This window comes from Python bivittatus, unplaced genomic scaffold (genome assembly GCF_059951505.1).
Source record: "Python bivittatus isolate LINGU-HERP-01145 unplaced genomic scaffold, Pbiv_v1 ctg000320_np1212, whole genome shotgun sequence".
Classification (NCBI taxonomy): Eukaryota; Metazoa; Chordata; class Lepidosauria; order Squamata; family Pythonidae; genus Python; species Python bivittatus.
The window spans coordinates 12,020,476-12,037,226 of NW_028277052.1; the positions used below are offsets into that span (position 1 = coordinate 12,020,476).

The 16,751-nt window shown below is 41.3% G+C and overlaps 2 protein-coding genes across 2 annotated transcripts; both read right to left on the reverse strand.

The window, feature by feature from the left end:
- Positions 1–1,782: 1,782 nt before the first annotated feature.
- Positions 1,783–7,098, reverse strand: PANX3 (pannexin 3). The gene is made up of 5 exons (XM_007431037.4): positions 6,688–7,098; positions 5,036–5,178; positions 4,682–4,896; positions 3,795–4,447; positions 1,783–1,917 (listed from the first exon to the last, which is right to left on the reverse strand). The coding sequence occupies exons 1-5, from the start codon at positions 6,866–6,868 to the stop codon at positions 1,883–1,885; spliced, it is 1,227 nt and encodes a 408-aa protein (XP_007431099.1). The 5' UTR covers positions 6,869–7,098; the 3' UTR covers positions 1,783–1,882.
- Positions 7,099–8,650: 1,552 nt separating this feature from the next.
- RPUSD4 (RNA pseudouridine synthase D4) lies at positions 8,651–16,528 on the reverse strand. Its single transcript, XM_007431038.4, has 7 exons — positions 16,360–16,528; positions 14,829–14,994; positions 12,346–12,547; positions 12,085–12,178; positions 11,162–11,312; positions 10,431–10,528; positions 8,651–10,249 (listed from the first exon to the last, which is right to left on the reverse strand). Exons 1-7 carry the CDS (start codon positions 16,504–16,506, stop codon positions 10,040–10,042), a joined length of 1,068 nt encoding a protein of 355 aa, XP_007431100.1. The 5' UTR covers positions 16,507–16,528; the 3' UTR covers positions 8,651–10,039.
- Positions 16,529–16,751: the final 223 nt, after the last annotated feature.

The window sequence follows — 16,751 nt, forward strand, 5'->3', positions numbered from 1 at the left end:
TCAGGATGCTTCCAAGCAGACTTACGTGCAAAATGCTTTAAGGATTTGCAAAAAGCCTTAAGAGAAAAGGATTTCTGGCTTTAGATACAGAGGGACAATCCTGACCTTTCATCACCTACTCTGCAGTTCTTGCCCTCCCTAAATATGCCCTCCTTGTTATAGATAACACTCTTCTGTTCCTTTCTTTTATACTCTTCTAAGTCCAAGCTCTTATTCTCTATACAAAAAAGAGAAAACTAAGTAGTGAGTTTTGTCAATTTGCACATACAATTTCTTCTTAGACAATTTCGGTGCCTTTATGCTTTGATACCTTACACAGGAATGTAATTAACGTAAGCTACAGAAAATTGCACCTTTCCCTCAGTATTGTAATGTTGATTTACGTTTTGCCTTTCCACTCTGAGCATTGAAGGCTGTTCACACCAGTTACCCATGAGATCCTATAATGGATTTGCTAGACGACTGATCCTCCTTGTTAGTGTTACTTGCCCCTGCTATAATTCACTATTCCTATGCAGCAATCTGCATATGTGGCTGCCTTTAAAAACAGTTTGGAAACTATCCATCCAAAACATAACACCCATACTGTTACTGAATGCTGAAGAGAAGAGCATTAACTCTTAAATGTATTTGATTTCTGTCTTAGTTTCTTTCCAGGATCAGTTTAAAATGCTAGTCTTATTAAGAAAGCCAGTTTGGTGTCATAATTAAAGGCACAGGCTAGTAATTGGGAGACCACAAGTTCTCGTCCCATCTTAGGCACAAAGCCAGCTGGGTGACCTTGGGCCAGTCCCCCTCTGTCAGCCCTGGGAAGAAGCCAAGGGCAAACCACTTCCAAAAATGATGCCAAGAAAACATTTTCAGAGAGAAGTCTCTGCAGTCTCCAGGACTCAGGACTGATTGAGGGCACCAACTACATTCCCTTGCCAAAACCCGCAGCCCCTAATATTTAAAACCATAAATAATTTAGGACCAGAGAATTTCCTCTGGAATACTTCGCTCTTAATTGAACCTGCTGAACAGCTCTGACAAGTCAAATAGGCGAGTACTAGAGCCTCGTTCATTGGTTGTATTTAAGCGATCATGGGGCTTGTTCGGCTTTGCTTGGGTGTTATTTACACTAACCATTTTTTAAAAATGGGGGCTTATCTAGCTGATTGTAGTTTTATGCAAGAAACAATGGATAAATAAAGATCTGTGAACCTAGCCACTGGTGTTTATGATGATGGTGCAAAGTTTGAAGAATATAATCTTAAATCAGTTATCTGAAGTTGTGTAAAATTGGAAAGATGTTTCAGCTCATCAGTTTCAACTAGCTTTTAAGCTTCACTTTCCTGTTTAAAGGAATTAATGTGTATTTCAAACTGTTACCTCCATGGATGTTGTGCACCCACTATTTTAAAAATGCATGAGTTTTAATTTTTTTATATAAACTGCTCAGTGACTTCAGAGGAGAAAATGTGAGATAAAAAAAGTCCATGTATGTTAAATACAACATTATATCTTTTAAAATGAAGTATCTGGCCAAAGCTTTTGGAAAGTAGCAGAGATCTGCAGGGCCAGAGGTGTTGAAGCCTCGCCTGGCAGGTACCATCGAGAAAATACCGATCTCGCCTTATAAGAACGTCAGGCTATAAAATCATGCAGAGGTGTAACTTGCAATTAAGAGACCTGCGTATTTATTATAAGGGTGAAACCCACGGATGTAGTAGCAGAAAACAAGCAGTGTTCATGGACACACAGTGCCCCAACAAAAAGAAACAGAAGATGACCAAAAGGACACACAGGAAGGAAAAGTACTGGTTGCCTTTTTCTACGCTCAGTGCTATTCACCAGTTCCAGTTCTTCTGCTCCTTACTGCTGCATCAGGCCCGTGACTGACTTAGTTTTCTTTGGATTCCAAGGCAGGTTTCATGTCTGGCATAAGAAAGAAAGAAAGAACTGTATTAAAACGATGCAGCGGTTCTTTGACTGGCAGAAGGTTCTGGGAACTGGATGTTGTAATTCAGGCATTTGAACTGTTTTCCTCCAGGAGTTGAAGGTGGGATATATCAGATTCATTTCTCCAGTGACATCCCCATAAACAACAACCCTGTTAGCTGGATTGAACTGAAAGTATGTGGCCCAGAAAGCTCTGATGATTAGGTGTTGACTTGAAACTCAGTCTTCCCTCTATCAGTCCAAGACCTAAACTGACACAATGACCTCCCCAGGCTGTCATCTAACCCACTTGGAGGAAAGCTGCGCAGACTACCTTTCCTCAATCCTGGAAAATCATCGGTTTCGTGGAACTGAGAATTTCCTTACCCATAGGGACAGTCAACTGAACAGCAGACATCATCTAGCTGCTCATCTCCTCAAAAATGTACAAGTGCAAGAAAAATAGCATTTTCTGTAAGATTTTCTCCCGTGAGCAGGTGAGAGCAGACTCATAGGGCAGAGCATGCCAAAGGCCAAGATCAGCACAGTTCTCAAGCGTCTGTATTTAGAAAAAGCATGGTGGGTCTCATTTTACATTGGCCTCAGAACTGAAGATCCTGCAATTCACACACTGCTGTGTTTTACATGCAGGTAGTATATAACAGTAATACAGATTCCCTTATGGTGAATTCCTGAGAAGCAATGGAGATGTTCAGGCATGGAGCTCAAAAGGCTTGAGAAATGCTACCACTATTCAACTTTTTTTCCTGGTAGAAGGGAGTGGTAAATTTTTCCCCCTTCAATGGGAGAGCAAATAAGCATAAACTTTGTGGCTTTTGGGAAAGGAAAATGACTTTTCCCCTTGGAGTTATGGAATGTTATTGCATAGGATTCCCCTCTCCCCTTCCAAGGAAAGAAAATTCCCAGAATTCCACAAAAGTAGGAGGACTTATGAGGCCTATCCGATGACAACAGCTGTTGATTAAAATAACACCTTGGTTTATATTAAAAATGCACAACCTCAGATTGCAGTGGCATCCAAAAGCCATCAGTGCACTTCTTTGTCACCTCAACATTGTTACCAACATGGACTTTTTAATAGGACAGAAGAAATGAAAAGATACAATTTGTAATTCAAATAAAGATAAAATACTATTTTGTCTAGTCCCATCTCTACTTTTGGAGAGTTATCTCAAAGGTCAAGAGGAACCCTTGACCAAGAAAATGTGTGTGCTCTGATCATATCTACTATACTTTAGAGTGTTCCCTGAAAAGAGATTACAATCCAAAATACTTTTGGAATAAAACATACTATTTGTTTTTCTTAAAATGGACTTGGTCTCTTAACTTTTCTGAACTAAGTGATAGTTCAGGAACTGAACTAGATATAGACAGGAACTGAACCTTAGATTCTCATTTAATCTTTTGGAAAATAAACTTCCTCTCCTTTTTTCCTCCGGTAGAGACATTTTGGTGAAGGTCTCTAGATGGAGATGCAGGGCTTTCGTGTACAATTTAGTTATGAAATGGCAAAATAATGTTTTTGCATTATGAGTCATATATAGTCATTTCTCTAGTGGCTTTCAGCCTCCTTCCTTCCCAAGCTTTTATTTTATTCCAAAGACACCATGAAGGAACTTCTGCAATGGAGATTTTTGCAGATCTGGAAGGGAGCAGCCAGGGAGGCTGCAAAGTAGGGGAGCAACAATTTACATGGTTACCTTCTGTTTCCTTGCAACAAAAGAGATTCAGATATATAATCAAAAGCATACACCTTGAGAATGAACTAGAATAGCAGAAATATGTTTTAGACATTTAAAAAAAAAACCCTGAGAAACAAGATTTCAGCACAGCTTTCAGTTGGTGTTACTTACCAATTTCATTGTCAGGATGAAGCAAATTCTCATTGGCATTGGAATGACGCTTTGGCTTTGCTAGCTCCAAGCCAGCAAAGAGAGTCATAAAATCTACAACTGTGTCTATGTTTTCTTTGTTGGGTGAAATGTCCTTCAGAGTACACAGTACACTCAGTCTACTGAAAGATTTGACCTCTGAGATGTTGGCCCGCAGGAAGAGCAAGATGATGTTGAGATCATTAAATGGGCAAGTCAGCATTTTCTTACTGAGAAGATCAAATGCTGGCAGCATTTCATAAATGGACAGAAGCCGCTTGTCCCACTGACACAGCTGAAGCAGGTGGTAGAGGACAACAGGGCCCAGAAGGATGTACACACACCCAAGACAGATGCTTGTAACTTGGAAAACTGAGAAGAAAACTAACTTGCAAGAAATCCAATCTGGAACACCAGGTTCTTCTCCTAGGAGCCCTGCCTTGATTGAGCATCTGAATTTGTCTTGAAAAAACACCTGAACATGACAGTATCCAAGATAGAGGCAGCTGACAGCAAGAAGAAAGAGGAGGAAGAGGTTCCTCAATACATAAATGACAATCAAGTAATGGGAACGTTGCTTGGAAGTCAGGTACCTCTCCAGGAGAGGGAACTCAAAGTACCGCTCACTGCGAGCCCTTGGGGGAAAAAAGAGAAAAATAAGAATAAACTAGAACTTCTGTGTGACATGCTACTTTTCCATGTGAATAACCCCAAGAATAAGCACTGCTATATAGGGGTGCAGGGAGAAATTCACAATGTAATGCTTCCCTGGCCTTTCCCCCATCTCTTGTTACCTGTTATTATCAAGTGAAAATACTGGGAATGGAAATTGGGTCCTTTAGCAAGCAAATCACACATCTATCACTTACAGGTCAAACTCCTCCCAAAAATCATCTGGATCCTTCTCCGTGTGCTGAAGGTCCACCATGTATTGCACCAAGCGGATGGAACGATTGTAGGATTTATCTAGCTCATCAATGATGAAGAGCAAATCGCAGTGAAGTGAGGGGGCAGCTGCATACTTCCACAGCAGATAAGGCAGATACATGGCCACTGCAATGACCAGCAAAGAATATGGGAAAACCTAGAAGAGAATGAGAAAGAAAAACTCCTAGAAGAGACTACTGTGGTCAGCTGAAGGGTAGGACACTGCAGATTATGCCCTGGGCTCTAGATTGCATACAACCAAGAGTTACAGATGGTGTTCTTCTCCACCCCAATACCTTGAAGACCCAGAGGGATTTGGATGCAGCATCTCCTGCAGTTTCAGGATCATAGCGAAGCAAGGAGTCCCAGCACACGGCATCAGCAAAATCAGATTGTTCGGCTGTGAAGTTGCTAGGAGAGAAGCAACTGATCTGGGATCCTATTATAAGAACAGAGAAAGGGAGCTGTGTTCATCTCCACCTTCATTTCCAGTACTGCAACGTCCATCAGCTTCCTCTACTATAGCAAAACAGAGCTTCTCTGCTGTGTTTTGAACCACCTCCAGCAAGGATGGCCTTTGTATCAATCCAGATGAGACCTGTGCCCAACCTTACTCTCTCCAAGCCAACATTCATGGTCAAACTGCTCCCCATTTTTTTACTAATTAGGACAAGGGGCCCATTATGCTGTCACTGGTGGTTGTCCTAAACTTTTTCTGTTCATCATCTCTGTAGGCTGGATGTGCTAAAAATAAATAAATCAAGAATCCCTAAAAACATTTTACAAGCTTTGAGGCAAGCCCAAGGGAGAAATAAGTTTTGTTTATCCCATCTGGATCAACTAAACCTCACATAGGCATTCTTTCCCAGAAGTAAATTCCTGAGGCAGGCTGTGAACTGCAGCCATGAAACCTCATTTAACTGCAAAGCCACACACAGATGATCCTGTTTTTGGCACACACTATCAACTGAGACACTGTGCTTCTCCTGGAATGGGTACTTTTGTATCCTCTCTTATTCAGCGCAGTGCTGGTTATTCAGAATGAAACTTTACTGTGTTTAATGGGGCTTGCTTCCAAGGAAAAATACCTTGAATTGCAGCTACAGAACTTAATGGGACTTATTCGGAGAAAGAAACATTTGGATATGTTTCTCTGTGTTTAAGGAACTCAAGATACACATATGAGGATTCAGTCTTTGCATCACAACCTTTTGCATCACAAAGGTGTCACTGAAAGACAGCAGTGGTTGTTTCACGGCCAGCCAGTGAGCTTCATGGCTGGGTGGAAATTTGAAGCTGGATCTCCCCAGGCTATTCCAACTTGGTGTTCTCCAGATCTGTTGGGACTGCCAACCCAGAACTCCCCTTCTTGGCTGGAGAGCCCCTGGTTGAAGAACAACTGCAATCAGCTATTATGTCCTGCAATGTAACACTGCATAGGGAATGATTTTTAACAGTCTGACTCTAAAATATCTAATTTTGCCTATATGGAAGCATCACTCAGGCTGAAGATCAACATGTTTTCTTAATCACTGTGTACTAAGGTAAAATTTCCAGTGTTGCCACTCACATTCAAACCACACCTTACAATTTCATATATAAAATGTGAAATCTACTTTGAGCTTAAGGTGTGGTTTGAATGTGAGTGCTTTATAGTTCCGCCCCGTATTGGAGTCCCAGTGAATTCAGAGAGGCCAATTCAAGGTTTCAAATACAAAACTACGATATTGACTTTGCAAATGCTAAACTCAAATATCAAAGTGTATTTCAAATCAACGTACTCAGCTTGCATTAAACGCATTAAAAAAGGCTGAAAATTTTGTCCTTGCCCCCTCTGCTGGCATCACCATATCACTGGCCGTGTCTCCTCAGCTCTTTGGAAGGAGTCCTCAAGAAACAACATTGTGGCCCCCTACCCCCTGCTTTAAAGAATAATAAATTGACATACCAGTGGAAAATTCCTGTGCAAACATGAGAGAGACCAAAAACAGCGGCAGCCCCACGGTGACAAACTTCATGATGCGGTCACACGGCAGCTCCAAGTGAAGTCTTTTTGCTCTGGAGCCGCTTGGATCTGGAAGCAATGCATCTGAGAGCATGTAATTGCCAGCCGTGTATGCAATCGACATGGTTCTGTACTAAAGGGGCCAAGTGTGCACACAGAAGACAAGAGACAGCTATGGCTTCTACAAGTGCTCAGCAACATCTGAAGCAGGAGGTGGCTTGACAATGTACGCTTAAGTTTTCTCCATGGGGAATTAAGCATCAGACAGTTGTAAATGACCGCCTTGGCTGTTTGCTAAACAAAATGATAATTACAAGGCGACCTGTTCTCTGCAACTACCCTCAGCCCAGAAATAGAGCAGTTTACTGGAGTATGCTGTGATTGGTAAGGGCTCCACTGTTTTTGGCCGGCCACAGGCTTAGCATGGTAAGGCTGGGTCCTGTGGTTTTATCTCCCTCTTTCATAAGCAGATGTTATTTCCAGCAACCACTGGTAAGGAGGTAGGCTTGTGTATTTGATTTTCAGATCCAGAAACCTTCAGGGGTGGATATCAAAATGGCTGGCCAACAGCTCAGATTTTCAAAGGGGATAGTAGGAGATAGAAATCCACTCAGAACACCTAAGAATATTATTTCTGTGGCTTAGTGAAGCGAGTCTGCAATGCTTTCTTCCCTATTTGCTATAAAGCCAAATGATTCTGAAATTTCAAGAATTGCATAGCGTTTTTCTTCCCTTCTCCCTATGTCCCTCAATCAAACTGAACAACTTCCTTTACACATAAATCAGTATTGTATCCTATTTCCCCCTGAAATACTTCTGATTTATATATTGTGCTAATCCTTTAACAAAGTTTCTTTAGTGGACTTCAAAATATTTTTTCAGAAATGCAATCAAGCAGAATGCATTAATCCAGTATTTGTAAGAACCATTCAAAATTATTTTAATGACTTTAATGTGAGATCACTTTATAGAAGACCTGAGCAAAATCTTATTATTACTGCTACTGGATATATTCAAGGCCATCCTTTAGAATTAAGAATGGGTACCTATACAAAAAGACTTTGGTTCTTACTTAACATTTTTTAAGACACTGGGAACCTAAAAAAACTTACTCATTTTGAGAGTAGCTAATGCCTATGAAATTTGGTATTCCCCAATATTGTGCAATTATTTTAATTAATTTTTATCTGTTTTACTTAATGTTTATTGCTTTTACTGTAAACCATCCATAGTCACTCTGCAGTGAGATGGGCGGTGACAAATTTGAAATATAAATACAGTAGAGTCTCGTTTAACCGACCTTCGCTTATCCGACATTCCGTCTTATCTGACGCCCCTAAAAAAAACATGCATAAATCGACGATGAGAAAAGTGTGCTGCTTGTTTGCAAGTGTGAGTGTACTTTCTTGTTGCTCCTGACGGTGGCGCCACAACGCAAAAATCGATTGCAACAGGCGTAGCGGATCGGTTTTTTTTTTTTACCGCACTCATTCGTTACTGTGTGTTATCCAACATTTTTGCTTATCTGACGCTCGGCCGGCCCGTTTAAGTCGGATAAGCGAGACTCTACTGTAAATAAATAAATAAATAAAATTATCATTCCGCATTTCAGAATTCCTGTAATAAAAATACCCTTTACAGTTCTGCTAGCTAGCAGCCATGAGATTAAGTAATGGAACTTGAAAGTTATCTTATTTCCCTAGATTTGTAACTCTAAATACCACCATTCTACTGTGGTCCCCTCTTCACTAGAAAAAAAATGAGGGGTAGCTGAAAGCAAATAGGATGGAAGGTTGAAGTTTTTGTAATGCTACGTTCAGAAAGGCAGCTTATACATAACATGGTATATTATGCCAAAAAGTAATACATGGGAAAATGTGGGAATCAAAAAGATATCAGAAATAACTCATCAGCCAGTCTCTAGGTTCTTTATTCATTGTTTCAATGAGCTACTTCCTATTTTCAATGTATGTTCATACTACAGATAGCCAAATCAGCTGATGTTTTGCTTAAAAAATAAAAGCTCTAGCAGGGAACACAGGGGGAGCATGGCCCATTGGCATTCACATAATGCAAAAGAAAAAAATCCACCATACTTTAAAGCATATGATTTTTTTGAAGGGGTGGATTTGAAGGGTTTTACCAGGCAAAATATGTTCATGAAGACTTGCCAGCAAGTAGCAAACCTGTTCACCTCTTAAAACATCTTCCCAGAATAGGTCCTGGCCTTGTCCATTTTCAGCATGGAGCCTTCAACCTGGCACACAGAGTCTAGTGGGGCCCAAGTGCTAATGGAAGTTCTGCTCCCTTGGTTTAGGGAATGTGATAGCCAGAAAAATCCATGAAAGCAAAATAAGATTGGCTGTTGTACCTGGAAACTGAAAGGACAAAAGAAACCTACAGCCTTCAGTGATGCATTAAAGCCTTGTAATACCTATTAATATTTGAGAATATGTAAGATATTTTGTGTAGGCTATTTATCTGCAATCTTCATGAGGCCTGTGTAAGATACTTCTAGCATTAGGGAAATAACTGATGTAACTCAGTGGAAGAACAGAGTTTGCATGCAGAAAGTGTGTTCAATCCTTGGCCTCCCCAGTCACAGCTGACAAACAGCTGCCATTCAGCACCGATAACACTGGGTTAGACAGTAGATCAATTGTCAGACTTCGGATAAAGCAGCTTTGTATGCTAGTGCTGCTGTAGGTGGGAGAGAAAGTTGTGACTGACTTTTCTAAGGCTGTCCTCCAAGCTCATGACAGACATTAGATGTGAACCAAGAACTCCCCAATCCATAGCTCAATCTCTTAGATGTTAAGAGATGTCCCAAGCATAAGGTACTTCTGAGTGTTCCTCTCCTCTCCCCAATATCTCTGCTCCAATTAGATCATATTCACTCAGCACAGGCCACATCCTTTATTTAGGCAGAATAGCTAACTCTGTCTGGCTGATGTCAGATACACGTTGACTCCCAAATACTGAAAAAATGTGCCCAATTAACTGTTATTCCAGTTGGAGCAGGTCATATAAGCTGCCGAATCCTTCCAAATGTCCCAGCTTCATCTGAAACCCATCATACAGGCCCTGGGAGACTTATGGCCGTTCCTCAGTTCTGTTTTCAGCTGCCAGGCAGGAGGGTTTCCTCTGAAGGGCTGCAAGCTTCTGAGAGATGCACATGTTGTGATTTCACACCTAGGAGCATCAGGCTCCAGGTGCTTTACCTTTCATGGGACCCTCACATGGCTTCAGGAAAAGGAGTTCCATCAACAAAGTAGCATACCTAATCACTCTTAGTTCATTTTTTTTCTGATTCAGGAAATTCTAGTTTTAGCCGTTTTAAGGAGCGCTTGAAGAAGATGGGCGGCTTGCAGAACAAGTGGATTTTCTGCTCCCCGTTGCCGTTTATTTCAGGCAAGGTGAGCTCACAGGCATGCAGATGGAGAGGGAGGTAACGGGCTTTGGCTTGTTCCAAACCAAGTTTCTTCAGTGTACCCAGAGACAGCTTCTATATGTATATAAAAAGCAAAAAAACAATGATCCGTCTTGCATTTCCAATTATGTTGAATCCAACAAAATATTATTTTGGAATCCTACTGACTCTTCTGCCTCCCCATTTCACCCTACCATCTTCCTGGATTTTAGCTCACGGCCATATCCATCAACGTTTTTCTTAATACCCCTCTTACCTGTGGTGCTAGTTTGTTCCAGTGAGAATACTTGTGATCCCCAAGGACTGGGCAACCTAAACCATAAGCCACGTGGACTCTAAGCTGGTGCTTCACTCCTGTATAATGAACAAAGTATGGGAGGAAATACGAGGCATAACCATCAAGTATACTTGCTTCGTTGGTTTTGGTCATAAGTTATATAGAATGACTTTCATATGCAATTTACCTTGAGGCAATTGAGCTTTGCTTGGTTAAAGCAGCTAGATATCCAAACTTTAGTAGGCACTGAGAGAGATCTCAATGGCTTAATAGTACAATGTCTTGTGCAATGTCTTCCCTAAAGGGATATATCAGGTATACTGCACTCTTCTACCAGGCACTTTTGCTATTAGCTTTGACCTTAAGCGTTGTATCATATTAGGAAAATAGCCTTTATATTTTCTTATTTTACTGTTCTTCTCCCATATAATTCCTTAATGTGTTTGCAGTACCTATCATTTTATTACTTATTGTTCTAATGGTGTAGATGTTCTATTATATTGGATAAATAAAAAAATAATAATAAAGGCTTCTATCTGATAGTACTTCATTTAGATTCAGTGGAAGGAACAAGCGACAAGATAAAAAAAATCATGTTCTCAGATGCCCAGGGAAGCTGTGGGGGTTGATCTTATATTTCTTAACAGCAAATATTACAGAACAGGATTGGCAATGAGAAACAACAAAGAAAGGGATATGCAAATTCTTACCTGTGACTGGTTCCAATTCAAGGAGGGAACAAGTAGACCAGTTACTCAGCACACGATATCGGGTCACTGCCACATGAGCATCTTTGTTCCGGCGCACTTTGTGCAACTTTCTGTCTTCTTGCGATACACGATAATTTGGTGCAAGTGTCAACTAAGTCAAAGATGCACAGGACTCAAAATCAACTCTTAATAATATCCAAAAAGCCAACAGAACAAAAATGAAGAAGATTAATAGTTTGCATAGAGTGGAGAAAAGAAAACTATTGAATTTCTCAGCTAGTAGCCCAGAACATCCACACTTACAACTCTATTTTATTTGGGTATTGTAGATACGGCTTGTAGCCAGAGCAGGAACAGATGTGGACCCTTTAGGGGACATTACTTGCTCTAAATTCCAAATGTGCCCACCAGATCAAAAATATAACAGGAAAGCCAGTTTGGTGTAGTGGTCAAAGGCACCAGACTAGAAACTAGGAGACTGTGAGTTCTATTCCTACTTTAGGCATGATGCCAGCTGGGTGACCTTGGACCAGTCACACACACTCAGCCCTAGGAAGGAGGCCATGGCAAACCACTTCCGAAAATATTATCTAGAAGACTGCAAGGACTTGTCCAGGCAGTTGCTAGGAGTCAAGACTGACCTGAAGGCACCAACTCCCCCCAAAACAAAACACCCCACAACCTATGACAGAGCAACTACAGTACAATATTGTCTTGAAAATGCTTAAAAGTTGTACAGCATTTCTTTCAAGAACTGCTATCTATGTCAGTGAACATACTCCAACTGTACTGAATTTCCTAATTTGAGGGTTGTTAGTCCTAAATCTGCCTCAGTGCTATGAGGTAACAGAGACTACAACAAAGGTCTCCAAGTGGAATGCTGTGGCCAGAATTGCCAAGTCTCCACTGCCAAGAATACTCACTTTGAAATGTGACTGGTGGCTCTCCACTTCTTTCTCCACAATGGGAATGTCCACCAGCCCCTCTTCCGGCTCTGGTTTTCCAACACAAATTGCCCTATGAAAAGAACAGGGAGGGATTTCAGCCCTCTCCAATGGTAATCAACACTCAAGGGCTGCTGGGTTCTCCTTATAACTGGCACTGCAGAACTGCAGTCCTTAGTAGATTCTTGGTTCTTATCAATGAGAAAAAAACTTACTCATAATTAGTAAGATTTCTCCTACCAGTATTTCTTCTCCACCTGACGGGTCCTGAACATCTTTTGGACCTGGCTTGCAATCACCTCATCCTTTGCCAAGACCATTACTCCTGTAGTTTCTTTGTCCAGCCGATGACATAAATGCAGAGGTTCAGCTTTCATGCCATCCAACATCTTTGCCAGTACTGGCAGCACATCTGTAATGCATGTCTTCACCTTAGGGCCACCTGTGAAGCAGAGACAGACTAGGTTGACCTATAATGCAAAGGTATAAACCCTGACTTTCAAATAATTGTTAGGTTCATACAGTTGCAAGAAAAAGTATATGAACCTTTTGGAATTTCATGGTGTTCTGCATTAATTTGTCATAAAATGTGATCTGACCGTCATCTAAGTCAAGGGTATTGACAAATATAATGTGTCTAAAATAATAACACAAAAACAATTCTGATCCTTCGTGTCTTTATTGAGAACAACCATAAAAACCTCATAGTGTTAGTGGAAAAAGTAGGTAAACCCTTGAGTTGACCTCAAAAAAGCTAATTGGAGTCAGGTGTTAGCATACCTGGAGTCTTGTTAAGAAAATGAGTTTGGAAGTGTGGACTAGAGCCATGTTGACTGATAAAAACCACTCAAACTTTTTGAGTTTGCTCCGCACAAGAATACACTTATGTGAGCCATATCTCACCAAAAAGAGCTTTCAGAGGATCTACAATCAATAATTGTTGATTTACATAAAGCTGGAAAGGGTTACCAAGTGATTTCAAAGACCTTAGAAATTCACCAGTCTACAGTTAGGCAAACGATCTACAAATGGAGACACTTTGGGACTGTGGCTACTCTACCAAGAAGTGGGCACCCAGTCAAAATGACCCCAAGAGCACAACAAAGACTCATCAATGAGGTAAAGAAACAACCCCAAGTGATAGCCAAAGATTTGAAGGCATCATTGGAACTGGCTAACATCTGTGTTCATGAGTCTATAGTACGTAAAACATTGAACAAGCAGGGTGTCTATGGCAGGACACCATGAAGGAAGCTGCTGCTTACTACAAAGAACATTGCTGCACGCCTGAAGTTTGTGAAAGAGCACACTGACACTCCACAGCGGTATTGGCAAAATGTTTTGTGGACTGATGAAACAAAGATTGAACTATTTGGAAAGAACATGCAGCACTACATTTGGCGTAAAAAGGGCACTGCATATCATCATGAAAACATCATCCCAACCATAAAGTATGGTGGAGGAAACATCATGATTTGGGCCTGCTTTGCTGCATCGGGGCCTGGCCAGCTTGCAGTCATTGAGGGGAAGATGAATTCCCAAGTGTATCAAAAAATTCTTCAAGATGTGAGAATGTCCATACGTCAGCTGAAACTCTGTAGAAGTTGGGTGATGCAACAGGACAATGATCCAAAACACCGGAGCAAGTCCACAACAGAATGGCTTCAGAAAAAAAGCCGCCTTTTGGAGTAGCCAAGTCAGAGCCCAGACCTCAACCCAATAGAGATGCTATGGAATGACTTGAAGAGAGCCATACACATGAAATGTCCAAAGAATATGACAGAGCTAAAGCAGTTCTGCCAGGAAGAATGGGCTAAAATCCCTCCTGAACGATGTGCAGGTCTGATCCACAGCTACAGGAAGTGCCTGGTGAGGTTATTGCTGCCAAGGGGTGGGGTGGGGTGTCAACCAGATATTGATTCCAAGGGTTCACTTACTTTTTCCACTAGCATTTTGAATGTTGAATGAGTGTGTTCAATAAAGACATGAAGGATCAGAATTGTTTTTGTGTTATTATTTTAGGCACATTATATTTGTCAATACTCTTGACTACAGTCAGATCACGTTTTATGATAAATTAATGCAGAACACCATGAAATTCCAAAAGGTTCACATACTTTTTCTTGTAACTGTATATTCCACTGAGCTAAACCAAACTATTTTATGGCTTAACACAAATCACATAATTTCCAAAGCTATTTTTTTTTTTTATTAAAGCTACAACATTCCCAAATTTGCAAATATCAAAACTCGTTGGACCAATTTCTTGAAATACATATTTTTTTTATGACTGTTGAGCTACTTGGGAAAACATTTGAATATCAGTGTAATCTGAATGTTGGGTGTTCTTGCTGCTGCCTCTGCAGTGTCTAGTTTTCCATTTGAGAAATAGATGCTCAGGCAGATGATGAAGCCCAGGTTATTTTTATTGGTTTTAATACCAGTGTATGCAGAATACAAAAAACCTGACAGCAGTGTTTGCCTAGAGGGCTACAGAATCTATAGTATAAAGCCTCAATGCCACATACGTAACTAGGAAGTGCTATGCTGTCTCAAACTATGTTCTGAAAGGAAAATAAGATCCAGTTCCATAGGATGAATTCCTATACAGCCTCAGAAACAGATGCAAAACCATTTGGCTTCTCAATAGGACCTTTATTTCCAACCTAGTCTAATAAACTTTTATTAGCATTGCAAGAGAATCAGCATTAAATTACTCTTACCGTGGACTGGAAGTCCATAAGGCTTGTTTATTACTACAATCTCTTTGTTCTGATAGAGGATCCCCTTTTTGAGTACCTTGGCTATGACGTTAGGATGGAGCTGCTGGAAGCATCGAGTCTGCTGAACATATTCTTGCACTCGCCTCAGTACTCGGTCTTTTGGAATCTTTGAAAAGTCAATGAAGACCAAATCAGGTAGTTAGTCAATCTCTTTATTGCATAGCTTTGGTAGCCACAACATATAACAAAGCATAAACTACAAAGTGCCAAACAAGATGCTACATAGAAAATCCAAAAACTTTGCTTTTTTGGAAGGGTGAAAATTTATGTGGAGGTGCTATAGGGAAAATGATAAGATAGCTTAATCATTTCCCATCTAGGCATTTTCCTACCCAGAATAATTCCGTAGTTTTTTTTCACCTATGGTGAAAACCAGAAATATTATACCGCTCCTTCTTCTGACCCTTTTGCAACTGTCCATTCCAACAAGATATAGCAGAGAAAGAGAGACACAGCAGACAGTTCTTTCACGTTCTTTGCTAAAAAGTCTGCTTTTCCAAGGCTGGGGAATCTTCTAATTGCCATTCAGAGGTTGTTGTTGTTGTTCAGTCATTAAGTCGTGTCTGATTCTTTGTGACCCCATGAACTATATTGCGCCAGGCCTTCCTGTCCTTCACTGCCTCCCTGAGTTTGCTCAGCTCATTCAGAGGTAGATTCAAATAAACTTGATGGAACAAAACCATACAGCGAAACAGAATTATACTCCAGCCATGCTTCTTCAAAAGTAAGTATTTTGAGATCAATGTAGTTTGCCTTGATGCAAACACTTTTAGATCCAGGGTAGCCTAAAATATAAATATTCTGTGGAGTCCTTGGGGTTCTCTGAGCTTGGTTGTTTTCTTGCAAACATTTTGTTACCTGGATAGGTAACATGTTCAGTGCTAGAATGGAGTGGGGTTTACTCTCTGTTTATATACAGTGTTATGCCCTGCCAGTGTTGGTGGGGATGGGGGTTTTGTTTTGTTTTATTTTTTCCCTCTGGTAGTTCCTTGATTAGGGTATTGTTTACTGCTTGATCGTTTGTCTGGTGATAATCTTGGTGCTAATCTCTGCTTATCTGGGTGATATAAATATAAACTATCTGATTGGAAAGCTACAGGATGGCGGGCAGAGAAGAAATAGTCTGAATAGGAAGGATAGTCACATCTGTCCAGAGCCACATCAGATCACTTTCTGGTCAAAGTGTGTCTATAAACTATCTATACAAAAGAGTCCTTCAGAATGAAGAGGGAGGGTAACACACGTCATTACTCCTGCATCTTGATTAACAAAGCCTTCTAGCATTTTGCACATCACAAAACTTCCATCGCCGCAGCGGCACATGGTTGGGAGCCCCCCCCCCCGCAATTCGCTTAGTTTGCCAAGAGTTCTATCCCCCAAAGCACGCTGGGATATGTAGTTTCTCCGTGGTGCATGCCGAGAAAATCCACCCCCCCCCCCATGATTCCCACAGCCAAACCAACAGACTCACCTCCACGGCCGGTTTTAGCTTCTTCTGCGCCCGCAGTTTCTCCGCCAACTGCTCGGCGGTCCCCGAAGCGGCTGCAGCTCGACTGTGGGAAAAAGTCCGCACAGTCGTTCGCAGAAGAGAGCGAGGAGCCCCACTTTGGACCGCCATTTCTTTTCCGTACCCACGTGACGCCAAAGGGGGTGGCCCTCAACCCACCCACGTCCCGCCCCTTTTCCTCGCGGGCTATCCTCGCGCCTTGCCCGAAGAAGGCCCACCAATCACGACGCTTTCAAGAGCCCACTCGCCTTCCAATGAGATGTCGGTGCGATGCTCTCCGACGCCCTTCTCCGTCCAATAACCTACGCGGAGAAAAGCCGGAGGGGCGGGGGAGGGTTGGGCAAGCCAATAAGAAA